The sequence below is a fragment of the Quercus robur genome, chromosome 4 (genome assembly GCF_932294415.1).
Source record: "Quercus robur chromosome 4, dhQueRobu3.1, whole genome shotgun sequence".
Taxonomy (NCBI): domain Eukaryota; kingdom Viridiplantae; phylum Streptophyta; class Magnoliopsida; order Fagales; family Fagaceae; genus Quercus; species Quercus robur.
This window is the reverse complement of record NC_065537.1, coordinates 3,934,627-3,962,204: the sequence shown is the minus strand read 5'-3', so window position 1 is coordinate 3,962,204 and position 27,578 is coordinate 3,934,627. Positions and strand designations below refer to the sequence as shown.

Here is a 27,578-nt window from a genome sequence, read left to right as displayed (position 1 = left end):
TCAATTTTTAAACAACATTATATGTATTTTCATATATTTTTTCACTTGCACGTATTTTTAAAAAATTAAAAACTGTTATTTAAACATACATACCAAACGAGTTTATAATAGCCAAACAATAATACTCCAACCAATCACGGACTTTTAAGTATTCAATTTTCCCTTAAGAGTAGACTGCCGTCTGTGTTGCTACAGTAGTCAGTAGACTGTCAAGATGACAGTTTACTGTAACAAGTTTGTTAAAATTTTAACAATATTTAATGTAGCTTATGTTTTGTTGTTTGGGGCTCTAAAAAGAGCACTGCTGTGAATGCTCCTATGAGGCCGTTTGGATTCAGCGTTTTCCGCTGAATCCAAGCTGGGTTTTTCCTTTTTTTTTTTTTTTTTTCCTCACTTCACGTGTTCCAGGGACAATAAATACTGTAGCAACACTGTTTGTCACTGTTTACGTACTAAAAAATATTAAAAATGGGTCCCACGGTACTTTTCACACATTTAAAAATTATTTTGCTACAGTGTTTTCAGTTTTCAGTTTCAGCAACAATAAGCTCAATCCAAACGGACCTATGTTTACTCGTTTCCGTGTGCGTTTCCGTGTGCCTTGGAGATTGCAACGAAGCTTCATGTTGTCTATTTTCTTGGTCTTTTCTCAATTTTCGTTCACCGCGTTTGTAAGGAGAAACTCAAACCTTCACCACTTATTAGTTTCCTTTATCGCGTTTCTCAGTTTCACTAGAAGAGTAGTAGTAGCAAACACACCCATAAGCACAACATAGAACAAACAGCCCCAGCAGTCCGTTTTTTCTTTTCTCTTCGTTTTGTGTGTGTGAGAGAGAGAACTAGAGAACGAGGGAGTGAGGGAGAGGGAAACATGAACAGCGAATCGGACCCTCTATTGCCACCAGAAGTGTCGGCTAAGTCATGGAGGATAAATCTGGAAGAGTACTTCCCTGCATCGACTGGAAGAGTACTTCATAGTGGCTCCTGCACTCTGTGCCGCCTTCTTCGTACCCCAAGTAAGCCCTCTTCACAATCCTTATGTATGTAATATGATGCACGTATACAACAAAATTGGCTACGTAATCGTGTCCGACACGTCACGTGTACTTTTCGGATCTAGGTACAAATGTGTGAGATACGCACAAATATGTTATAATGTATCAATGTTTTCTTATTCTTTAATATACCTGATGTTTAGTTCTTTTGGAAAATGAAACATGAATAGTTGATGACTTTGGATGCTTTCATTCCCCTCGTCCATTATTAGTGATGAATGTGATGTGAAAGTTGTACTCTTTGGCAGTATGCAAACAATGCAAAGTTAATGATTACTACAAGAAACAAGAAAGGCAACTTGATGGGTATGCTGAGATAGAGACCATGATTGAAACAGGTTGTGCTCCTGGAAATCCAGTAGAGGTTGGTTATTCTGCACCCCCTAGCCCCCAAAACATTCATATATTTCTTGTGATATTTTCTATTTTGTAGGAATTGAAAATTCTTTTAATGCTGGTTTCTAAAGTCAAACATTATAGCGTTTATAGGAAATATTCATAAAGTTTCATCCAAGATGGGGGTCATGGCATCATGCCCAACTCCTTTCTTTTGTTTTAGTTGTATTCCCCCCTAGCTTGATGATTTTAAATGCGTGTTCATTATAGTGGTGTCAAATGGAAAATTTTGGAATAAAACAAGAAGGAAATTTCTGAGTTTGATTGTATAAAATAAATTGACTACTATTTGTGATCATATTTCTTCCTCTATGACACATTTGTCTCCTCGTGAACCTATTTGATAAAAGTTTCCAGCTCCCCTTATTAGGAACCACTGATTTCCTAACGATTTCCATGCATCCCTATTAGGAACCACTGATTTCTTAACAAGTGATATCAAATCCATTGATCTTGGGATGACCAAATCTGTTGCGTTGCATCAAAGTTCCATGGATTTACCAAAATCAAAGGTTGAGATCCTTTTACATGTCTTCTCAAAGTCTGAATTCTTTACTCTTGACAACACTTTACCACATTTCAAGCCGTCCTCTTATCACATGGAAGAAGAGGTGTAGAAATGGATTCAAGAAGCAGAGGTATGGGGATTCTGCACAAATTGGACGGAGTTTTATGTAGCCTACAAGATTGGTTTCTAACAAATTTCTCTCTCTCTCACTCAAGAGGAACAAAATAGAATTGCTCGATCTTATTAATTAACAAAAAAATGAGAGCATACATGATAAATACATTGACACTGCTATTTATACATACAACAAAGCATAACCGCCTAATCTAAGGGTCCATTTTGTTGGGAGGATGAAAAAGTAGGAAGATAAAAAATATTTTAGTTTCTCTTATTTGTGTTTAGTTAGGAGGGTGAAAAAGTAGAGAGATAAAAAACTTTTTTATTTGGTTGAGAAGAAAAATGAGAAGATTGGAAATAGAGTCTGTATAAATTTACCATCATGTCCCTATTAACTAAAATAAAAAGTAAATCATTATACTTTAAAAAAAATTGTGTATAGATAGACACTTCATTAAAAAAATAAATAAATAAAATAAAGAGCACAAGAAATTAACCCAATTTTTTTATTAAAAAGAAAAGGAAAAAAAAAAAAAAAACCAACCAAAATTGATGAGAAAAGAAACATATGAGCACCCAAAAAATTTTATTAAAAAAGGGCTACATGTCAAGATGTCATTGGAATATTAGTTTTGTGGCCGGCTACAAAGCATGAATACTTCATTTTGGGTGTTGTACCCGTGTCATACTCGTGTTGGACATGGCACACACTTAGGACACTTTTTACACTCGTGTCTTAGCTTTGTCCTTTATTTTTTATTTGAAAAATTGCGAGACATGGCAGGACACGAGAGTGACACTTATTTTTTTACTTCTTTTTGGTTTTGATCTTGAACATTTATCTAGTTATCTTTTATTTACTGTTTTAGATCTTATTCTTTGTTTTGTATTCTAATTTCTAAACATATATTAGTCATGAATTCACTTTATTATCATTTACTGTTCTTGAATTGCTATATTTAACATTATATGAAAAAATAAATGCTTAAAAATATTTAAAAATAAAGATAACAATATTAAATAATTAATTAATATACGCATCTCCACTGTACCGGTGTCTTAATTTTTCAAAAATTGTCGTGTCACCGTGTCATATACATACCCATAACTAAGCCCAAATCCGTGTTTGTACTTCATAGGTTGCCAACCACCCCTCATGAAGATGCCACTCAATAATACCACATTGTGGGCAAGGTGTTTGAAGGGGAGAGAAATATTAGAAACCCCAAATTATGTTATAGGCATACTGATATGATTCTTGTAATCTTCTAATAACTATTGTAATTTCATCTTTTCAATTATTTAGTTAGTTTCTTAAGGATTAAGCACACGTAACACACTTAACACATGACTAGTTCTTAGAACACATGCTAAAATAGTTAGCCAATCATCTTGAACCACATGGGCCAATTAGATCAGAGTTAGTCTCCTATAAATACATTATTGTAAATCACAATAAGGGTCTAAGGGTCTGTTTAGATTCCCCTTATTGTTGAAAACTGAAAAATGAAACCGCTGTAGCAAAATAAATTTTAAATATGAATAGTGTCGTGTGGGACCCAGTTTTAAAATTCTTTTTGCTAAATTTCATACTCGTGGGTCTCGTGAACAGTGCACATGATCTGCAAAAAAACACCCAACGCGACTGAAATTTGTTTTCAGCTCTATCCAAACTCACACTAAATGAATAAACAAATTGTTGCTTTGTTCATTTCCTTCCCTGTTAATCTTTCTATGTCTTTCCCTCTTAATAATTTTTTGAAGTGTGGCTAAAAAATAGAAAAAAAAAAAAAAATCTATTTTCAAGTAAAATCTGTCTCGTTTGCCGGAAAACAGAAACTGATTTTTTTTTTGTTAATCTATTTAAACTTTATCAGGATGAGATGAAGCAGAGTGATAGGATGGCTATCCTTCTAACAAACATAGTTGACATCGTGCTCTTTGCATTAAAGGTTTCTGCTTCTATTGAGAGCAAATCATTGTCAATTATTGCCTCAATCTTGGATCCATTCCTTGATCTCTTGTGGGGATTTATATTGTGGCTTACGTCTCATGCTATGCAAAACCCAAACCCGCATAAGTATCCCATTGGAAAGAAACGGATGCAGCCAGTGGTAAGTCATTCAACCCAACAATTGTGAGGGTGCATTTGGAAATACTTTAATCTATATTTGAATTTAAGACTCTCCCTTCATGCAATCAGTTTAATAAGTTTTATTGCCGTAGTAAAAGGTAGTGTTCTCTTTTTTGTCAGGCCATTACGGTAACAGAAGGTTGCATGCTTTCCTTTTTGTCATTTTGGCAATCATTAATGTGATCAATGAGGGAAATGAATATTTCCACCCTTACTGTTGTTGCCTCAACTGTATCATATTCCACAAATGCTAGAGGGAAAAGCAACAAAGAAAAATTTAATGGTGTTAGGGTAGAGTTATACTTTTATTCTATTACAAGAAGGTTGAAATTAATATAAATGCATGCCTAATTCATCAGGTTATGCTTTAGACTCTCATTTGTTATCGAAATATTGAGCTTAGAGTCTTTTGAGTTTGAAAAAAAATAAAATAAAGATTTTTGGCAGAACTTGTTTATTGATAAAATTCAGGGGACCATTGGCTTTTTGTTTCTGCATATCAACCTAGGAATAGACAGTTTGGAATAAAAACTTTGTTTTGTTTTTGTGATTAAATGGAAAAGTGGTCAAACAATCTACACTTGGGAATAAATCGCACCGGTTTTGGTCTTAGTTTTTGAATGTAGGTTCAAGGGGACAATGACTTATGGGGATGTTGACCCAAGGCAAGCTAATAATCACATCATATATGCCCAGACTCTGTTTGAACACTTTTTTTACAACACTTTTGCTAGAATGCATCAAGTATTTTACTAATTTATATTGAACTCGCAGGGAATGATTGTTTTTGGTTCTTTTGGATTACAATTAATGTTTCTGGCAGCTAAGCAATTCATTACAAAGGTATGCAACTTTGATCATATTAGCTTCAACCTAAGTTAAGGATATAGATGGTGGTGAGCAAAGGACTAGGATACATCATAACAAAAGTTAGATTTGAGAAGGTTTTAAAGCACCCTTCTTGATGTCTTGTCAGGACTCAGAGCTCCGATGTTTCCTTAGTCATTGGTACTTTACAAAAAGGTTGGCATGGGTTTAGAGTTACTACCCAAATGTATGAGGTCTTAGTTAGATCACAGTCTGAGTTGGTGGATACACTTGAGCATGATTGTTATAAAGTTCTATATTGTAGTCGTTTACAATATCAGTGATTAATATAATCTTCATTTCATGTGTTGATTACAGTCCGAGCCTGAAAAGGATCCTCAGAAGGAGAAATGGATGATTGGAGTAATGACCTTTGTAACTGATGAGGATAAAAACACTGGCAAGGGTGACGGCACGTGCCTGACAAGGGTGACGGCAGGTACCTGACAAAGGCGACGGTGCAGACCTGGTAAGGGTGAAGATGCAGACTTAACAAGGATGACGAGATGGTCTTGCCGTCAGTTTACCTTCTAGGTTGACGGTGATGTAAGGCAAAAGAACTCCACATAGGGCCGAACTTCCTGAAGCTTACGGAGTAAGCATAGACTGACGGGATAACATAAACTGACGGCGTCAGTCTATGAAGTTTCCATTTTGCACGTATAAGTAAATAACTTGCTCCCCACGTTTCATGGAACCTAAAGACTCCTATATGGAAAGAATCCCGTAAAATACGCCCAAGGAGACTCCTACAAGGAAAAGACTTCTACTCCAAGGAAAAGAGGGTCAGCCCTCTCTACTATAAAAACCCAAGTACCCTCACAAGCCAAGGTACGCGTAATTTACCCTCTCTAGCACTCTAGAGCAGCGAGAATAATTCTAATTTGACCTTCGGAGGGTATTTGGCCGGTACCACACCGGTACTCCCCGCTAGGTTATTCGTTTTCGTTGTGCAGGTGCCATTAGTGATCGTACGAGGAGCGTGTGACTCATTGGTGGTATTGTTTTCGGTATCATCAGTTGGCGCCGTCTGTGGGAAAGACCGCTTTAGCACGTTCTCGCTTTCAAGACAAGAGAGTTACATGGTACTCACTCGCTCAATGGCGACCAACAACGACATTCAGGAAGAAGAAACTCCTACAACCGCGCTTGAAAGACAAGTGAGAACGCTCGCCACCGCCGTGGAGCGCCTCACAAAGCAAAATCACGACCTAGAAGAGCAACTGAGACAGAAGAATGCAGCTCCCAATAACCAAGGAGCAGAGCAGGAAGGAACCAGCGCTGACAGGAGAAACCAGGAAGGACCCCAGGCCAGCAACGCCCCGAGCAAACCTGAACGACAGAACACGAGCATCCCCTCCCTCGCGGAAACCACTCCGCCCCTCGTTCTCGCGGAGATGCAAGCCATGAAGGAACAAATGGAGGTTATGATGAATGCTCTCAAGGGACGAGTATCGAGCGACCTTGACGACCTTGTCAACCGAACGGACTCACCGTTCACCACTACCGTCAACTCCTACCCGTTGCCGAGCAAGTTCCGCATGCCGCAGATAGACAGTTATGACGGGGTCAAGGACCCACTGGACCACCTGGAGACCTTCAAAACCCTAATGCACCTTCAAGGAGTAGCGGACGCCATCATGTGTAGGGCCTTCCCTACAACGCTGAAGGGCGCGGCAAGAATTTGGTTTAGTCGACTGACCCCAAACTCCATCAGCACCTTCAAGGAACTCAGCGCTCAGTTTACCGCACACTTTATTGGAGGCCATCGGTACAAGAAGTCTACGGCTTGCTTGATGAGTATGAAGCAGCGAGAAGACGAAACTCTAAGAGCCTACATCTCCCGTTTCAATAAAGAGGCGCTCTCAATCGACGAAGCGGACGACAAGATACTTGTCGCGGCATTTACAAATGGTTTGAAGAAGGGCAAGTTTTTGTTTTCCATATACAAAAACGACCCAAAAACCATGTCAGAAGTACTTTATCGTGCCACAAAGTATATGAACGCTGAAGACGCACTCTTAGCTCGGGAAGAGAGGCCTAGAAAAAGAGAACGACAGGAAGACGGTCGGCAGGACCAAAATCGAAAGAAGGCCAGAACCGCGGACCGAAGGGACGAAAAACGCCCTAAGCCCCTGGGGGGAAGATTCACAAGCTTCACTCCGCTAACAGCCCCGATAGATCAAGTCCTTATGCAGATCAAGGACGAGGAATCGCTGACGTTCCCAGGGAAGCTGAAGAGTGACCCCAACAAACGTTCACGAGATAAGTACTGCCGATTCCACCGCGACCACGGCCACGACACAGCAGATTGCTATGACCTCAAGCAGCAGATTGAAGCCCTTATCAGACAAGGAAAGCTGCAGAGATTCGTTAGCAAGGAGAGGGCGGATCCCCCCGCGCAAGACCAGCACCCCCGACGAGACAATGAGCGACCAAGGCCCCCAATTGGGGATATAAGGATGATCGTAGGAGGGATAACCGCTGCCGGGTCATCCAAGAAGGCCCATAAGACCTATCTCCGGCTGATACAGAATGTTCAACTGACGGGAGCCGTGCCGAAGATAGCAAGAAGAGAAGGTCCCGTGATCGGATTCTCAGAAGAAGACGCACGACGCCTTCACCATCCACATGACGACGCGCTCGTCGTCAGCTTGCGTGTAGGAGATTACAATATGCACCGGGTGCTCATCGACAACGGCAGTTCAGCAGATATCTTATACTACACCGCGTTCCAGCAGATGAGGATCGACAGGGGGCGACTGATCCCAACAAATGCCCCGCTTGTCGGCTTCGGCGGGAGCCGAGTATTCCCACTGGGCGCAGTCACCTTATCCGTAGTTGTGGGTGATTACCCCCAACAGATAGCCAGAGACGTGACATTCTTGGTTGTTGATTGCTCATCAGCCTACAACGCTATCCTCGGGCGACCCACGCTCAACTCATGGAAGGCAGTAACCTCCACCTACCACCTGATGATTAAGTTCCCAACTGACTACGGAGTAGGGGAGTTGCGCGGGAATCAGATGGCCGCGCGCGAATGTTACATAGCCATGGTGGAAATGGAGGATCAGGTTCAGACTTTAAGTATAGAAGAGCACCGGACGGTAACGGAGCCGGTTGAGAAGCTAGAAGAAATACCCCTTGACAGTTCCGATCCTGGCCGAACGACCAGAATTGGAACACTCGCTAACACCACGACCCGTCAAGAGCTCATAACATTCCTTAGGCAAAATCAAGACGTATTCGCATGGGGTCATGAAGATATGCCAGGAATAGATCCTTCAATCATGGTGCATAAGCTGAATGTGTCGCCCGCCTTTTCACCCGTTAGACAAAAGAAGAGGGTGTTTGCCCCGGAGCGGGACCGAGCCATAGCAGGGGAAGTCAGAAAGCTACGGGATGCAAACTTCATCAGGGAAGTGTACTATCCCGACTGGTTAGCAAATGTAGTGATGGTGAAGAAAGCGAGCGGAAAATGGCGAATGTGTGTGGACTTCACCGACCTTAACAAGGCTTGCCCCAAGGACAGCTACCCCCTTCCCAGGGTCGATGTCCTAGTAGACTCTACGGCCCGACATCAGTTGCTGAGTTTCATGGACGCTTTCTCAGGATACAACCAAATCCGGATGCACGAAGCCGACCAGGAGAAAACGTCGTTCGTGACCAGCCAAGGCCTATTCTGCTACAAGGTCATGCCCTTCGGCCTGAAGAACGCGGGCGCAACATACCAAAGGCTCATGAACAAAATGTTCGCGCAACAAATTGGGAGGAATGTCCAGGTCTACGTAGACGACATGCTAGTCAAAAGCCGAAGGGAGGAAGATCATCTAGGAGATCTCAAAGAAACATTCGACACCCTTCGCTCTTACAACATGAAACTCAATCCGGGGAAATGTGCCTTTGGAGTGACGGCAGGAAAATTCTTGGGATTCATGGTGTCTCAAAGAGGGATCGAGGCAAACCCGGACAAGATCCGGGCCATTATGGATATGGCACCACCAAGAAATGTGAAGGAGGTGCAAAGCCTCAATGGAAAGATAGCGGCACTGAATAGGTTCGTGTCAAGGGCGACGGACAAGTGCTTGCCCTTCTTCCGAACATTAAAGAAATCCTTCGAGTGGACTGACGAGTGCCAACAAGCGTTCGAAAGATTGAAGGCTTACCTCTCCTCCCCACCACTGCTAAGCCCGTCGCAGCCAGGAGAGGAACTTTTCCTCTATCTAGCCGTCTCCCCCGCAGCCGTTAGCGCGGCCTTGGTCAGAGAGGAAGAGAAGGTGCAGAAACCCGTGTACTACGCAAGCCGAGCGCTTCACGGTGCCGAAGAGAGATACCCGCCCATGGAGAAACTTGCCTTCGCATTGATTACGGCAGCCCGTAAGCTCAAGCCATACTTCCAAGCTCATACTATAAACGTCCTAACGGACAAGCCCTTACGACGGGCGATGAGCAGCCCTGAGACGGCGGGACGATTAGCACTCTGGGCCATAGAACTAAGCGAATTTGACATTCAATATCGCCCGCGGACCGCCATCAAGGGACAGATCGTCGCCGACTTTATAGCTGAGTTCACCCATGGGGAAGATGAGGGGGCAGCAGAGTCCCCTCAATGGAGCATATATACGGACGGATCGTCCAACAGACAAGCCGCAGGGGCCGGCATCGTGCTGCTATCGCCCGAGGGAGACACCATCGAATGTATGGTCCGTTTCGACTTCCCTGCCACCAACAATGAATCAGAGTATGAGGCTCTGATAGCAGGACTTGACCTTGCCAAAGCAGCAGGAGCCGCCAGGGTGGTCATCTACTGCGACTCACAGGTCATCACTAACCAAATAAACGGAGACTACGATTGCAGGGGCGAAAAGATGAAAAGGTACCTTGGCGAAGTAAAGACAAGGGTGGGAGACCTAGAAGCCAAAGTCGTCCAGATTCCCAGAGAAGAAAACCAGAGAGCCGACCGTCTCGCGAAGGCCGCTTCAGCTGAACAAATGGTCATCCCTGGTAATGTACTCTCTTTTGTACAGCTTTCCCCGCTAATAGATCTCAGCAACATGCAGGAAATATGTTCCGACAGCAGCTGGGCAGCACCGTTAGTTTCGTACTTAAAAGACGGGGTCTTACCAGACGAGAAGGACGCCGCAAGGAAACTTAAAGTCCAGGCGGCAAGGTTCGTCCTGATAAAAGACGTCCTATACAAGAGAGGTTTCTCCCGACCGTATCTGAGGTGCTTGGGTGCGGAAGAAGCAGACTACATCATGAGAGAAGTACATGAAGGAATCTGCGGAAACCACTCAGGGTCCAGATCATTGGTACACAAGCTTGTACGAGCAGGGTATTATTGGCCCACCATGCAGAAGGACGCCGAAGCCTACGTCAGGACCTGCGACAAATGCCAACGGTTCAGCAATATCATCAGACAACCGACCGAAGAGCTGACCCCAATGACAGCCCCATGGCCGTTCGCACAATGGGGATTAGACATTATGGGACCATTCCCTACAGCTATACGGCAGCTGAAATTCCTGGTAGTAGGCATCGACTATTTCACGAAATGGGTGGAAGCTGAAGCTTTAGCCACGATTACGGAGAAAAACGTTCGGAGTTTCGTCTGGAGATGCATCGTATGCAGGTTTGGCATTCCTAGAGTCTTTGTCTCGGATAACGGGAGACAGTTCGACAACGATCACTTCCGGGACTTTTGCTCACAGTTGGGAATAAAGAACCACTACTCCTCCCCCGCCCACCCTCAAGCTAATGGACAGGTCGAAGTCACGAACCGATCCTTGCTAAAAATCATCAAGACTCGGCTCGAGGGGGCAAAAGGTATATGGCCCGAAGAATTGCCAAGTGTACTATGGGCATACAGGACGACGGCAAGAACACCCACAGGAGAGACTCCGTTCCGCCTGACGTACGGAAGCGAAGCTGTCATCCCGGCCGAAGTTGGACTCGCAAGCTACAAGGTACACAACCATGATGAGAGCAGAAACGACGAGGCTATGCGACTACAGCTCGACCTAGTGGACGAGATCAGGGCAGCAGCAGAACAAAGGCTCGCTAGGTACCAGGATCGCATGGCCAAATGCTACAACTCTCGGGTCCGACACAGAGACTTCCAAGTCGGAGACCTTGTTCTTAGAAAAGTCATGGGTGCCGCTAGGGACCCTACCCAAGGGAAACTCGGCCCCAATTGGGAAGGTCCTTACCGAGTTTCGTCGTGGCAGAGAAAAGGTACTTACCACCTTGAAACATTGGAGGGACAGAAACTACCACATCCATGGAACACCGAGCACCTACGGAAGTACTACCAATAAGAGCAGCAGCATGAAGACCAACTCCTTTTATATTTTTTTCAGCAAATTATAGTTTAACTCCTCAGATTTATCGTTTATTTTAGTTTTTTCGCAACAACTTTTTTAGCCCAAGGGGCAGGATTTGGTTTTAATTACTTTTATTTAAATGCATGGCAATAAGAGGAGTTTTATTCAGAAAATTGCTGAAGTGTATTTTCCTTCCGACGGTCCACTAAGTTTGAAGCCCAAAAAACGACCAAGTCCATAACACACGGACTAAAGAAAAAGCCGACGGCCCAATAAGATGGAGTAACCATCACAGGGCCCAGGCCTTAATAGTTGACGGACTAATGAAAGATGTCAACGCATCAAGGCTAAAAAAGCCAAGAAAACAGTGGTCCGAAAAGGCTAAAAAGCCGACGGATCGACAAAGATGTCGAAAGACATCAACACCTAAAAAGCTGACGGGCTAAAGCGATGTCAAATGACATCAAGGCCAAGGCCAAGAAGGTGACGGCCCAAAAAGGCTAAAAGCCAAAAGACTGACGGTCTAACCATCGTAGGGACAAAGTCCTCAAAGCTGACGGGCTAAAACGATGTCAAATGACATCAAGGCCAAAGCCAAGAAGGTGACGGCCCAAAAAGACTAACAGCCTAATGGCTGACGGTCCGATAAGGTGGAATAACCATCTTAGAAGCAAGGTCCTCAAAACTGACGGACCAACAAAGATGTCAAAAGACAACACTTGTAAACCGACGGTCGTAAAAGCAGACGGGAATTTCCAACATTTGTCTGAGATAGAGATAAAAGCGACGGAAATGAAATACGTGCAACTATGCATAAACGTCAAGGGCACTTAAACATTACACTTGTTTAAAACTACAATTGTTTAAAATTACGACTGTTTAAAACTACAACTATTTAAAAAATTACAACTGTTCTCCAAAAAACCGTCTAAAGATTACAACTGTTTTCAAAATTTTTTTTTACATAGCCATGGTTAAACAGGAGGAGCGTCAGCAGGATTTCCGTCAGCCTGATGATCTTCAACATCCACGATAACGGTTGGAGAATCTGAAGCTGTAGGATTAGCAGCAGGCTGAGCCAGGACTACCGAGCTGTCACGCTCCGGAGTGGGTTCTGGCTGAAGAGAGACGTCGTCTCCATCATCCATTGAAATCCCAGATAAGTCCAGCTCCGGGAAGGCCGACGCGACCTGTCGAAGGCAGTCATCGAACCCAGTGCCGTAATATTGACCACATGAGTCGATAAATGACTGCGACGTTTTGAAGTGTCCAATCGCGTCAGCCCCCGCCGTCCGTAACTTCTCCTCCAGAGCCGTCACCTCTCCTTGGAGCTTGACGTTCTCGCCACTAGCCGTCGTCAGTTTCTCCTTGACTTCCTGCAGCTCCTGGTTAAGAAGACGGACGGCTTCCTTATACTGAGCCTGCTGATTCAGCAAGTTCTTGTTATGGCTGCGAACTCGACTGACGACCCCCTCCTTCGCCACGCAACGGTCACGGAGGGCTTTGACACGAACCAAGGCCTGAAAGAGCATGTCCGTCAGATAAAAAGTACGCCAAAACAAGATACGGCATGTTCAACCCAAAAATGTGAAACTTACCCTGGAGAGATCAAAGAGGGCCGACGCCCCTAAATCCTCCGTCCCTACTTGATCACAGGGCTCCATGTCCGTTGGTTTTATCAGGGACTCAACCTCCCCGACGGCATATTCTTTGTGGGTTAGGAGACGGCACGGACCCTCAGTGACGGGACCAGCGGAAGTCATCACCCCCTTTCCCACACCATGGCCAGACGTCGGAGGGGACTTTTCCTTCAATGGCTCGACTGACGGAGTGACGGCAGGCTTTTTTGAGGGACGGCCGTCACTACCGTCAGGTTTCCTCTTCGCCACTTTGGCGACGGCCGTGGGGGTTGACGAGGCTTCCCCCCCTGCTTCCTTGGCCTTCCTCTCCTCCTTCTGACGAGCTGCGGCTGCCCGTATCCTTTGCTTCGCGGATTCCATCTCTACAACACAAACAAAGACTGATTAGGGAAAGTGACGGAAATAATTCAACTGACGGGAACTAACTCTACTCACGTCGGTGCGCAAACCCTTCCAACCTACGAGCTTCCTCTGACGGATTTGGGCCCCCGCAATACAAATGGAGGGTGTCAAGGGTGATCAAGTTCCTGCACTTGCGGTCTTCCAAAGGGATTTCTAGAATCCGCTGGATGAACTCCTCCTGCTCGTCAGTTATATGCGGGCGGGTATAAGCTGAAAAGAAAAGAATAACAAGTGTTAGTACCGTCACTTCAAAAAACACACGAGCCTCATGGGTGACGGGATTGACCTGAATCCTTGACAAAGGCCCAGGTATTGTCAAAGTAACCACTGGGCATCGTCGCCCACTCCTCCTGACGGCATACCCAGTCCGTCCCCTCAACAAAGAAATACCTACTCTTCCAGTTCCTATTTGAGTCAGGCATATCTGACACTAACCGTAGCCCTTTCTCTCGGGCATTAAAATGATACGTCCCCTTAGACGAGGCAATATGGTGAGGCCTGTAGCAATAAAAGAACTCTCCCAGTGTAAGCTGACGGTGTCCTCCGCTAAGACTGCCCCATAGGATTTCAGCTCCTATAAAGGTCCTCCAGGCGTTTGGGGCAATCTGGGTGACGGATATTCCTAGGAAATCAGCTAGCTGACGGTGCAGAGCCGTCAACGGTAACCTCAGGCCCGCAGCAAACATGGCGTCATACATACCAACGTCAGCTGTCCGCCCGGAGTAACACCTCTCACCCTCTCTAGGGAGACGGATGGGAATGTGGTCTGGGATCTGATAGCGAACCCGTAACTCCCTAAAGACCTTACCACTCATCCCGGGCAAAAATTTGTTGACGGCCCAATCCTCAGGAAGAATGAAGGGACGGTTATCTCCGGAACCCTCCGAGGTCCCTTCACTGGATCTCTCAACCCCGTCACTATCATCCCCGTCAACATTTATGCCATCCCCGTCAACATCCATTCCAACCCCATCATTTTCATCCCCTCTTCCCTCATCCCCATCTCCCTCAGCAAAACTCTCTTCACTGTCAGGAGATTGGGCTGACGACTCTCTCTCTGACGGGAGGGAGAACTCTGACTCATTTCCAGAACCAAAGGCCTCGTCGTAGCCCGCTCCCTCGCGGACTGACGACTCGTCACAAGACGCGTCACTCGACATCTGACTACCTACAAGTGACGGGTTCAAACTAAGTACCTAGGCTGACGGCCTCACTTGTGAGCCAAAAAATAAAAAGAAAAAGAAGTAAGGAGAGAGGATGAAAACTCACCGGTATGGAAGCCTTCTGGACGGCTCTAGAGACAGCAACGGTAAAGTGACGGTGGTGAAGCTGACGAAAGGTGAGCGACGGTCTGTCTCTCCACAAATTCAGCAGGGTTGAAATAGTGAAAAATAACTGAAAACGCTGTTTATATATATGGAAAAAATGGCGCGGAAGACGAAGCGACATCTCGTCAGGAGTGAGGCCAATGGGAACGAGCCACCTGTCCAGGGCATTAAATGCTCAGATCTACGCAATGTTTCTGCCTCTTTTGAAAACAAACTCCATAACCCGTCAGTGCAGAGGGTGACGGAGGTATGGAGTAGGGGGCAAATGATGAGGATAAAAACACTGGCAAGGGTGACGGCACGTGCCTGACAAGGGTGACGGCAGGTACCTGACAAAGGCGACGGTGCAGACCTGGTAAGGGTGAAGATGCAGACTTAACAAGGATGACGAGATGGTCTTGCCGTCAGTTTACCTTCTAGGTTGACGGTGATGTAAGGCAAAAGAACTCCACATAGGGCCGAACTTCCTGAAGCTTACGGAGTAAGCATAGACTGACGGGATAACATAAACTGACGGCGTCAGTCTATGAAGTTTCCATTTTGCACGTATAAGTAAATAACTTGCTCCCCACGTTTCATGGAACCTAAAGACTCCTATATGGAAAGAATCCCGTAAAATACGCCCAAGGAGACTCCTACAAGGAAAAGACTTCTACTCCAAGGAAAAGAGGGTCAGCCCTCTCTACTATAAAAACCCAAGTACCCTCACAAGCCAAGGTACGCGTAATTTACCCTCTCTAGCACTCTAGAGCAGCGAGAATAATTCTAATTTGACCTTCGGAGGGTATTTGGCCGGTACCACACCGGTACTCCCCGCTAGGTTATTCGTTTTCGTTGTGCAGGTGCCATTAGTGATCGTACGAGGAGCGTGTGACTCATTGGTGGTATTGTTTTCGGTATCATCAGTAACTATGGTGCAGTTTATGCTCGCAACCTATTGTGGAGAACTTGAAAATAAAATTGTTAGAGCCTATGCAGAACATCATTCTTCCAACGTTAAAACTAATTTAATTAGTTTGGCAGCAGCTGTCCTGGCAATTCGATATTATTGGTGGATTGGTCCTACTGGAGCTATTATAGTGAGTTCAAATGCAACTGACTTCTTTTTTTTTTTTTTTTTTTTTTTTTTTTTTTTTTTTTTTTTTTTTTTTAATTTAAATACCTGTCTCCTCTTTTTACTGTACTGTAGATAACTGGGTTCAGCCACTCTGCTGGTTTTTAATATATTTTCTTAAAACCATCACAATTACCACTTACTGTGTTTTGTATAAAAAAAATTGGTATTTCCACTCTCTCTCAAGTGATATTCCACTTCCACTCTGTGCCTTGGCATGGATCTATAAGTGGCATGAGGGTGGAATTTTTCTTGGCTCCTTGGAATTGAACCTTGCTGTTATCTTACAACAACAATTTCTTGAACCTGTGATGCAGGTACTATTATACACAATGAATACATGGAAGAAGACGTTCTTTGAGAATTTATCTGCACTAATTGGAAGGACAGCACCACCTGAATTTTTGGCAAAGCTAACATATCTGATATGGAACCACCATGAAGATATCAAGCACATTGACACAGTAAGAGCATACACTTTTAGTTCTGATCAATATTTTGTGGAGGTTGACATAGTTTTGCCACAAGACATGGTTCTAAGCAAAGCGCATGATATTGGTAAGACACTGAAAGAGAAGCTGGAGCGACTCCCTGTAGTTGAGAGAGCTTCTGTGCAACTCCCTTTTAGATAAGATGTGATGCAATATTATTGTAATGACAAAGTATACAATTTACCATCTGATGGCTTTACTCCACTAATCATGAAGTATCCCTCTTATTTATTTAGTAGATGGAGATTCATTAAACAGTTGATTTTTTCCTTAATATGCAACCATTTTTCTTTCAGTGCAAGATGATAAAATTTTGGATTCTATGATTTCACTCTTCAGGACGAACTAGTCATGCTAATGCAGAAAGCCTTCATTTATTTTTCTTGTCAATTTAATTATGAAAGTTATGGAAGCAATAACCTCTAGCTTTACTTGAGGCATTTTCTTTACTATGGTGTCACTATTGATTCTCCACTTGTGGCTGCCAACAGTGTTTGTTCTGCCATGACTACTTAAAATGAATAGTCTAGACTACCTATCTTTCAGTTCCCTCCAATCTTCTTCCAATTTGTTAGTCTAACAACATCCATTTAGGCTGCCAGATTCATAAGTTCAAGATATTAACACTTATCTTTTTTGCAATTGTTAATCTGTTGTTCTATTTCATACAAAAAATTTAGTGAAACTACAATGCAGATAACTTCACATACAATGAGTTTGATGAAATGCAGTGACGGAGCATGTCTAGCTTATGGTATTCTCACATGCACATACCAAAAGGGTACATTGAGGACTGAGCAAATACATGAAAAATCACACATTTTAAGTGGGAAAGAGGGAACCTTCGATGTCTTTGTTAAAAACACCAAAAAATGTCATTAGACATTGGCAGAAGTAGATGTTACACCTGGAAATATAGTCTTTTTTGGCATGAAGTATATGAACCATTGTATGATTTGGTAGCAGGTATGTCCATGTTAACAGTGAAACAGAAGTCGTGCAACAAAAACAAACAGATTATGAGATTAGGACAAAAGCTTTGGTTTTTAATTTTTTTGGTTTAAATATCTTTTCTACAAATATCATCTTTTCTGGTGGTATCATTATCAATTGATTGTCTAGAAAGTGTGCTAGAGTTTATCCATAAAGTTGAAGTGAGAGTTTATTACTATTAAATTCACTCACAAAATATGAATGAATAAATAAAACTAAGTTTATTTAGAGTCTGTTTGGAAGCAGGTGCGTCCTTGCCCAACTCTCTTTCTCTGTGGCTCTACGTACTTGTGGATAATTTAATTGCATTTTGAATTCCACTACTTATCTAAATTGATAAAATAACCAGGAAATTGTTCACAATTATAATAAGGAAGAATTACATTTGAAACCGTACAGATGAGGGATGTAACAAATCAAATCCTATTGTTCTATAAATATTCAAGTAAGCGCTATTCTTTTTTTCTTTTCTTTTTTCTTTTAATGTTGTTAAATATTAGCATTGATACACCATGTTGAATATGCTAGTATGGATGCGGAAGCGAAAGCATAAAGTATAGAACATAGTAACACACGAGAGTTACGTGGTTCAGCCTAACGGCCTACATCCACGGAGGAAACCCTAAAGGGCTACATCAATAATATATTAGAGTGTAGTACAAATCTTGTGTTACAATGAATCATAACATGTGTATATATAGTAGACTAAACCCTAGACTAATAGACTTCTAGTACAAGTAGGAGACTTGGCTTGCACACAAAGTAGAATTAGGCTTGGGCCTATGCTAATGGGCTAATATATCTCTAACACCCCCTCTCAAACTCAAGATGGAAGCTTGATGAAATCTTGAGATTTGATAAGGTTGAGAAGATCCCTTAAATGAAGTTTGGCTCTGTGACGGTAGTTTGAGGAAGGCAATGGTCTTGCAGTGTTGATGCGACTTCTAACGGTGGCTTGACTATACCGGAGAGTTTTGACGGCAACAGTAGAAAGCCAAAGAAGATGAACGCAGCGAAAAAAAACACCAAGGAAGACAAAGATTGCTCTTAAATATACCGTAAGGACAGAAAACCATGACCACAAGAAGGTGGCTCTGATACCATGTTAAATATTAGCATTGATACACCATGTTGAATATGCTAGTATGGATGCGGAAGCGAAAGCATAAAGTATAGAACATAGTAACACACGAGAGTTACGTGGTTCAGCCTAACGGCTTACATCCACGGAGGAAACCCTAAAGGGCTACATCAATAATATATTAGAGTGTAGTACAAATCCTGTGTTACAATGAATCATAACATGTGTATATATAGTAGACTAAACCCTAGACTAATAGACTTCTAGTACAAGTAGGAGACTTGGCTTGCACACAAAGTAGAATTAGGCTTGGGCCTATGCTAATGGGCTAATATATCTCTAACAAATGTTAAGGTAATAATCATGGTTTTCAGATCTGGACCGTTCATTGAACCGTAAAAGGAAGAGGTTCAAGATTTTTGAGGTCGAACCGAGGTTGAACCGAGGTCGAACCGTGATGACGTAATAGTTAATTTAATAATTAATTTAATAATTAATTAATATGAAATAAATAAAAATTAATGCATAAAAATTAATAATCTTGACTAAACATTTTTAAGAAAATCAAGTATTCAGAGACTACTAAAAATAAAATGTATTTTTTACGGTTTAATATAAGTTTTAAATAGATATTTTCTTATCATTTATAATATTTTAATAAATCTGCACATTAATCAACCTAACAACATCTTTAAAAGTCATGATTTATACCATTAAAATATTTAACTATTTATCATCCACAACAGCCTATCCGCCTAGGCTACAAAACAAGAAACAGACTAAACACTACCACGTACAGAAGACATGACTAAAGAAACGAATAAAAAATTAAAAGATGCTGCGGCAGACCAGAAAAATGACTAAAGCAAAGAATAAAAAATTGAAAAAAGCTACGTTAGACTAAATCATGTCCTCTGGTTATAAATGATAATTCCAAATCTCAATGTTTAAAGTTTCAAGGTGGCTAGCTGTTAGGCATTTGGGCATTTGATCTGACCGTGGCTTTGAAAAATGAAGTATCAACAGATTCAACACTACCTTTGCAAGACAAAAAATGCTTCTCTCTCGCCCAAACACCATTTTGCAGAGAACCCATTCTCTCTCTCTCTCTCCATGAAATCCCTTGTTCCTCTTTCCTCTTAGACCAAAATCACAAAGTAAAGATGTCATCTAGTCCACTGTGGAGCTACGCTGTGAAGAACAAAGTCCATAGTGAGCTGTGACCTCAGATCTGGTTCTTTTGGACCACCATTTTTTAGGGGAAAAAAATGGCAATTCCGTCAAATTCAACCAATCACGAGACTCAGACGCAAGCTTCAGCAGCAGCCGTCCTTCCTCCTCTGTCAAAATCCCTCGTTCCTTCGATCTCCTCTACAAAGACCGTTCGCTCCAACAATCGGCCCTCTCCACCATCAACTCTTACTCTGAAGGGAGTAGAATTTAAAGCTTGTTTTTCTGTGTGTTTTTTTTTTTTTTTTTTTTTTTTTTTTTTTTTTTTTTTGAGGTTCAGATTGAAAGGGAAGGAGGGAACCGTGAGAAGCGGTCTGATCACGGTTCTTAGAACCGTGAGGTCCGACCGCGGTTCACACGGGTCCCTGTTTTTTTCACATAGAGAAGTTCTTGAAGCTAAAAGAACCGCAAAGATGAACGGTTCGAGGTTTTCCCGGTCGGACCGTACGGTCCGGTCCGGGTTTCAAAACCTCTAATAATTGAGTTGATTAGAACTCACGATTGCACAAGTCAAATTATGTTCCTTTACTACCTACATTTCTTTGTTTTTACATATGTAGGTGCTGTGTATGATGAGTACTGGTGGTTGAACCTTTATATCTAGAGTTATTTCGTCTTAGAATTATTCTTTAGTCCCTTAACTTTCACGTCAATAGTCAAATTAATCCTTAATGTTTGATTTTTTGTTAATTTAGTCCTTCACTTTGTAAAATTAAGCAGATATGGTTCTTCTATCCAAATCATTTAGCAAATACAATTGTTTCAACTTTTTTTTTAATAGAAATAATATTCATCAAACAACAAGATTTCCACAAAAGAACTAGATTGACTTCATTTTGACCGAGTGAGGCTAAATTGATAAAAATTAAAATTTTGAAACCAATTTGAGAATTAAAGTAATAGTCAAGGGAGTGAATCAAATTTTAACCAAAAACTAAACAAAAGACTTGTTGTAGTTACACTCAGAATACGAATTCTGACATATCAAAATCTTTAAAAAGTTCTTAGCTATAAAGACAAGCCTTATGAGTAACCAAGTTTTGCTAGGAAATCAGTTGTTTGATTTCCTTCATGGTTGGAATGAAGTAGCTCTAGATAATATATCAAGCTCATGAGAGATTTGCAATCTATAACAATAGAAGCATAGAAATCATGAGCAGACAAGATGCCTTTTCCATTTCACTTGGAATGGAAATAGTCCTTTTTTTTACAGTTAAAAACTGTACCAAATGTCACGTCATTTAAAATTTTAAATGATGTTAATCTTAAATAAGATAACCCTGGATACACCTTATTTATAATAGTTAATCTGAACCGTGAAATAGATCCATTTCAAATTAAGAGGATCCTAATAGACTGGTACTATTAATCAAAAAGTGTATAACAAGTTTAGCATAGGTTCAACTAACAAATGGGTGAGAAAGCTAATTGAAGATCATCTATACCTGCTCATAAGTCCATAATGCAACTAAAACACTGATTGCCCGAGTAATTGGATCTGGAGAACCTACCACCATCGTCCATTGTGATCATTAATTAAGCTCCTCACTACTTGCTGGCTCTGGAATCTGGATTTCTTCAGGAAGAACCATCAATAATTAAATATATAAGTATTTAACTAAGTTAACTTGGACGTGACTTTAATTCATTTAAAAAAAGTTAACCTTCAGATATAAGGTTTGTGATAAATTAAGTAATTAACCATTCTATTAGATTAAAAACAAAGGGTTTAATGGATATAATCACATGATATACATATGATTTTTGCTAAATGATTGATATTTTCTGAATTAACCCGTAGACATAAAGGGTTTTTTTTTTTTTTTTTTAATATTTTAATATTGATAATTTTATTTGAAAATCAAAAAGTTTAAAAGAAGTTTTACGAAAAAAAAATCAATCAATCAATTGTTTCTGTCAAAAAAAAAAAAAAAAAAAAAAAAAGAGACAAAGATCTAATTAAAATTGATAAAATCCTAATTAAAATGAAGTTTGTTATATATTAAGCGAATTAATAATGTTATGTATTGAAAGGAAGATGTAAGCCAAACTAGCTTTAATACAAAGAATAACTTGCTTTAAAGCTGTTGTCTTAAGCCTCAAATGATCTAAACGAGCTGGTGCAGTGGTGCGGTGCTGCATGCTTTCTCTATCAATAGTGACTCAGATACGGAATAAGTTGCAGACTTTGTGTGTCTTCCCTAATAAAATTCGTCAGCAAAGCAAAAGGCATGATTTTCTATTTTTGAGGAACATGCAAAAGGCATGATGATAAAGGTACTTATGTGATATATAATTCAACAATCATTGAGGTGTTATGGGATGTTATTGACACCTCAATATTTGTTTTTTGCTTCTGCTTTTTTTTTTTTTTTTTTTTTTTTTTTTTAGTGGAAATATTTGTTGTTCCTTCGTACAATAATGAATTTGTTATCAATTTTTACACAATTAGTCGGATTCCAACTTCAATGCCTAAAAAAAAAACACACACACACACACTTCCCAGCTCCCCAGAATGCTAAAAGTATGTTTAATACGTTGTAATAGACTATATAATGCAATAACTATTCCTTAAGAATAATCATTCAATTGTTTGGTTGTGTTTTTATTACAAGTAATAGTCATTCCTTAAAAATAACTATTATTTAAAATGAAGAATAACTATTTTTTACAAAAATAGTTGTAATAACTATTCTTTAACCTTAGAGGTGGCAAAATTTGACACAACCCGCGAACCCAATACGACACGACACGAAATTAGTAGGTTACGGGTTGAGATTTAATGGGTTCATGTCATATTCGGGTTGACACAGCTGACCTATTCAATAAACGGGTTAGGTTGGTGTTAAACACATGAAACCCGTTTAACCTATTTGACCCGTTTAATTAAATGACATTTTACCAATATAAATACAAAAATAAATTTACTAAAAGACCCCCAACACTAATAACTCTCTCTCTCTCTTTGTCTCTCTCTCTCTCTCTCTCTCTCTCTCTCAAGAATCAATTCATTTTTTTTTACTATTTTTTGGCTTCATTATTCTCCATGTTAATTTTTTTTCTACTATTATTCTCACTATTAGTTCTACATTCAAAGCTCAATGATGTGAAAAGAGTCCAAAAAAACCACTATGCTAGCATGTTCTTTGTTATGATTTGGTATTAAATTTTGAAAATTATAAATTGTATTTAGTTTTGTAATGTTTGTATTTATAAATTGGTATCTATATGTTGTGATAAAAATAACTATATTACTATGATATGATGTTATCAATTTTTTATATTTATTAAGATTAATTAATAAAAATAATACTAATCAATTAAACATACATATATTTTCAATTTATAAAAGGATAGATATTAAGCCATATTGTAATATATATATATTTTTAAATGGTGTTTTAGAAAATTTGATAAAAATACAATGACATTCAATTATCTTAACATAGATTCAGGATTACATTACAGACTTACAATATTATCACCAAACAAATGAATAGGAATAGTTATGTCATTCCAATTTCTTGTATTACTTATAATACATATTCCTATTACAATGTAATAATTATTACCGTGTACCAAACTTGCCTTAAGCCTTTGAGAGGTACCAACTGATTCAAATGGTATGGTGGTGTATTAAGTGTGGCAATTAATATCTGCACGACTGATTATTATATTAACTATAAAATTCTAGACATTACAATAATTTCACAATATTTTTAAATTAGCCTATCACTTCACACGTAATGGAGTCACTATAATTTGTAATTTAAATTTTTTTAATAGTCCATGTGTGAGAAAATAGGCTAATTTAGAATTATTGTGAATGTTTGTTGTATCACTTGAAAGACTATTTCTAATCAGGTAATTTCTGGACATATTTTTAATCTCTTTCTTTTTTTTCCTTCTTATATATATAGATGCATCCCTCCAACCCCTACAACCCGGGGTTCCATACTCTTTTCTACTAATGTAGTGATTAGGAACTTATATCTTGAGCTTAGTAATCCCAAACACTTGCATATATTGTATTAGAAATAGTGGCTCATATGCAGTGATTAGGAACTTATATCTTGATCTAGCTTATTAATCCCAAGCACTTGCAAATATCTTGTTAGAGATAGTGGCTTAAATTCAAATAGTAGTTGCCTTTGTAAAAGCTACTTAATTATGTAACTTTTCTGATATATTTTATTTCCCTTTGCACCAAAACACTTATTTTCTTATTTCTTATTACTTGGATACCTAATTGACTGCCTTAAGCTATCATCCTTGACTGGATAGGACTTTTGTCGTCCTCACTTTTCTTCATGAATAAGACTTAAAGACTTTATATTGTGGAAAGTTCCTAAAAGTTTAGCTAATTGTAGGATGTATCTGAAAGAGTACTAAAGCATTTGATTTGGTTAGAGATGCCTTGCATGCCACAATACATACCCCATCAAATCTTATTTACATTAATATATCCTCCAAGGTGACTAGTGGGTTGACCATGTTTGAGCAAGTATAAGTGAACAAACTGATATTTCTATAATTTAATCTTGTTTGAACGATTAAAAGTGGCTTTTCCTGTCTAGTGATGTAGGTGAGATAAGGATCAAGGTATAGTATATTAGCTTACTAAATCCCTACTTTTCCGTAAGGTGGAAGATTTCTTTGTTTATGAATATCTGTTGCACGATATTTCCATTTTTGCTTAGACATCTGTCTTTATCATTATCAAAGTTTCATTCATGTCACGTGGTTTCAGTAGTTCAATTGGTAAAGTCTTTTGATAAAATACAATTATTATGTTGTAGACACCATAAGTTTGAATTACTATTGTATAATCACAAAATTTTCCAGGACTTGGCTCTCTCATATGACCCAGTTTTTACTATCGAAAACTTGAAATCTCTTCTATGTTTCTTTCATTTAGGTTTAGGACCATTAAGTCATTAAATACCTAAATCGCTTCACTTTTAAACAATAAATAAAAGACTATTGGGCTCTTAAATTATATAAAAAAAAACATGCCTCAGAGCTGCGGAATTGGTAAAAGGAAATTGTACACTCAGACTCAGATCAATATCCATGCGTCTCCAATGGAGTCACCATTCAAAGTAGAATGCCTCAGCAAAATTAAAGCTCCATTCACTATTATGTCTTAAAATTGGTATATTTTGATGCATGCTTATATTGTATCACACATCTAAACGCCTCCAACTTATACAGTAAATTCTATGCTTCATCTGAACCACAAAGTGTTCCACCATACTTTCTTGTGTAGTATTGCCAAGATTTTCCCTAAAACTACAGCCATATGCCATGCCTAATAATTAGCTATTGTTGAAGTTTTTTTCTTATTCAATACTTCTCTAATTCTCCGGATTGTGCCTAGATTTTGTGATAGGTTTGGAATTGTGAAGATGTTGCATCTACATGAATTGAGTCTAAATTGAGCTCAATCTTAGCTATATAGATGACTACGAGGAGATCTAATTATATGCGTTTTATCTTTCTAGAATAAAGAGCATATGTAAGTACCACATCCTCCAATCATGATTAATGGTATTAGAGTTAAGGTTCACGAGTCACGACACTAAAATATTACATTAACGCAGGCTCTGGATTAGGAGCCAAGCTAATAGTGCCATCATCCTTGGGTCAAGGCAATTTTGTTGCCATTGGAAACTTGTGAGAAACAACCTAATAAAGCCATTGTTGGAGTCGTGAGAACTTTGTTCCCATTGGAAATTACGAACAAATATAATCAACCTTTCCTGTTTTTGAATATTTGACTGAAGTTATTATTTAGGTAGTCGTTGGTTTCATCACCATTCGATGCTGTGTGTACAAAGCATGTAAGATAATTAATGACTGACGTCCTGGTCATTTTGCATAAAAATGATCGTGAGATGCCAACAATACAAGAACTATAGCTATTATTTTATGACACAATCAAACTTCTACAAAATTGAGTATGATATACAAAGATGCTTTTCTTTAATCTTTAATATCTTATGTTGGTCCCTAGACAAAGGTTTCACTTTCACCCATTACTAAATCTAATGAAAAATCAACACAATCGGAGGAAGCATAAAATAAACAATTGTAAAAGGTATGTAAGTTGCAAGAAAAAGGAGGCAGGAAGCTTTACATTAATAGCATACAAATTCAAAGATGCTTAAAATATGTTGCAACAAGTTCTGGAATCAACCACTTACCCAAAACAAATATAAATAACGACAAAATTTAGCTAAACTTTGTCCCTACTTATAGGTTAAATATAAGTAATTAAAAAATAAACCATGACCATAAATAAATTTTTCAATAAAATCAATTCATTAGGTTTTTTCTATATTAATTATCCAAAAAAAGGTTTTTCTTTTAATGGGCGAGTAGAAATTGTTTTTCTATATAAATAAAAGGGTAATTTGTGATTTTTAGTCCTTCGAATATAGGGTTTATTTGATTTTTGTCCCTCAATTGTAAATCGTTCAATTTTGATATTTCAAATTTTAAAATATAATAATTTAATATGTTTGAAGCTTTATTGTTATGTTTAGAGTGTGGATTTTTAGATATATAGTTGTTGAATCAATGTACGTACTTGCAGTGAGCTTGTGGCAATATACTGACTTCGAACAAGATATATCCTCTGGAACTCGCTTGGATTCTAGAGAATGTTTCAATAATTTGTGAAAGTTTTAGACTTTTTTTTATAAGAAAGTCATAACTTTTATTAAGAAGACGATAAAAACAATACATCTTGAGTCAAAGAAGACTCAATCATATTAGGATTTTCCTTTATCCAAGGTTACATGGTCAAAAATATCATTGGCATGTTGTGTCAAGTTATGTACTGGACGATTGCCTTCCTGCTTGTCGTGATTCACTTGCACGCTTCTGAAGTCTTGTAGCTTTTGCCGAATCCCCTCAATGATATTGCAAATTGTAGTAAGTGCTTCACTGACTTCCCATAAAGCATCAATGATTATCTTTGAGTCACTTTCAAAAACTACCTTCCTTACCCCCACATCCCAAGCAAAGAGGACTCCCTCCTCTAATGCTTTGGCTTCGGATTCCAGAATTCCCAAAGGAATAGGGAGCCTTTTAGACATAGTTGCTTCCACTCGACCTACGATGTCCCAAATAATAACCCCCACTCTGAATGACTGAGAATTAGTAAAAGTTGCACTATCGACATTAACCTTATACCCAGGACTGAGCAGAGCCACCCACTGGGTCTCCTCATCGGACACAAAGTGAGGCATGCTGAAGTTGGTTGTTTGAAATTCTTCTAACAAAACTCGTGCTTTGTGTAATATTAACTTGCTAAGTTGTCGAGCTTTGCCATGTCATAACTGGTTACGGTTGTGCCAAATATTCCATGCTATCATGAGTACTGATTCCAGAGTATAATCCCCCACACATTGTGAAAATTTCAGGTGCCACAATAAGTCCACAAATTCATGGAAGACCAGACCATGGGTATCAAATGTGAGTCCAAAAAGTTGCCAGACCTCACAAGCCTAATCACATTCCCAAAAGAGATGTGCACTATTTTCAATTCTAGCGTCACAGGCCGCACAAATTGGATCAACCAGAACTCTCCTTCGACATAGATTTGCCTTTGTAGGCAATATATTCTTGCTTGCTTTCCATGCAAAGGACTTAACTTTGTTTGGGACATTTAGCCTCCATATAGTCTTCCAAAATATTTTTCTATTATCTTCATTCGATGCTCCCCCAAAGGTATTACCTATTCTCGAAGCCGCTACCAATCTATATGCTCTACAAACTGTAAAATTACCCCTATATAGGCCCACACCAATCAATCACCAGGCAGATTAGTACTTAAAGGGATGCTCAATATAGCTTTAGCGTCATCTGGGGAAAAAAATCAATGGATCATAT

At 39.8% G+C, this 27,578-nt stretch overlaps 3 protein-coding genes across 3 annotated transcripts; 2 read left to right on the top strand and 1 right to left on the bottom strand.

The window, feature by feature from the left end:
* The first annotated feature begins 610 nt into the window (after positions 1–610).
* LOC126720388 (uncharacterized) lies at positions 611–2,376 on the top strand. The gene is made up of 2 exons (XM_050422814.1): positions 611–1,016; positions 1,304–2,376. Exons 1-2 carry the CDS (start codon positions 872–874, stop codon positions 1,486–1,488), a joined length of 330 nt encoding a protein of 109 aa, XP_050278771.1. The 5' UTR covers positions 611–871; the 3' UTR covers positions 1,489–2,376.
* A 1,601-nt stretch (positions 2,377–3,977) lies between these two features.
* Positions 3,978–5,524, top strand: LOC126720254 (metal tolerance protein 7-like). The gene is made up of 3 exons (XM_050422570.1): positions 3,978–4,190; positions 4,985–5,053; positions 5,396–5,524. Exons 1-3 carry the CDS (start codon positions 3,978–3,980, stop codon positions 5,522–5,524), a joined length of 411 nt encoding a protein of 136 aa, XP_050278527.1.
* Positions 5,525–12,374: 6,850 nt separating this feature from the next.
* On the bottom strand, positions 12,375–13,897 carry LOC126720253 (uncharacterized). The gene is made up of 2 exons (XM_050422569.1): positions 12,999–13,897; positions 12,375–12,920 (listed from the first exon to the last, which is right to left on the bottom strand). The coding sequence occupies exons 1-2, from the start codon at positions 13,398–13,400 to the stop codon at positions 12,375–12,377; spliced, it is 948 nt and encodes a 315-aa protein (XP_050278526.1). The 5' UTR covers positions 13,401–13,897.
* Positions 13,898–27,578: the final 13,681 nt, after the last annotated feature.

Bases quoted from the DNA above. Each gene is read 5' to 3' on its own strand.
- LOC126720388 (XM_050422814.1), top strand. From the start codon at position 872: ATGAACAGCGAATCGGACCCTCTATTGCCACCAGAAGTGTCGGCTAAG. The intron at 1,017-1,303 runs GTAAGCCCTCTT...ACTCTTTGGCAG, and splicing joins CCGCCTTCTTCGTACCCCAA to TATGCAAACAATGCAAAGTT.
- LOC126720254 (XM_050422570.1), top strand. From the start codon at position 3,978: ATGGCTATCCTTCTAACAAACATAGTTGACATCGTGCTCTTTGCATTA. The intron at 4,191-4,984 runs GTAAGTCATTCA...TTGAACTCGCAG, and splicing joins AGAAACGGATGCAGCCAGTG to GGAATGATTGTTTTTGGTTC. The intron at 5,054-5,395 runs GTATGCAACTTT...TGTTGATTACAG, and splicing joins CTAAGCAATTCATTACAAAG to TCCGAGCCTGAAAAGGATCC.
- LOC126720253 (XM_050422569.1), bottom strand. From the start codon at position 13,400: ATGGAATCCGCGAAGCAAAGGATACGGGCAGCCGCAGCTCGTCAGAAG. The intron at 12,921-12,998 runs GTAAGTTTCACA...ATGCTCTTTCAG, and splicing joins CCCTCTTTGATCTCTCCAGG to GCCTTGGTTCGTGTCAAAGC.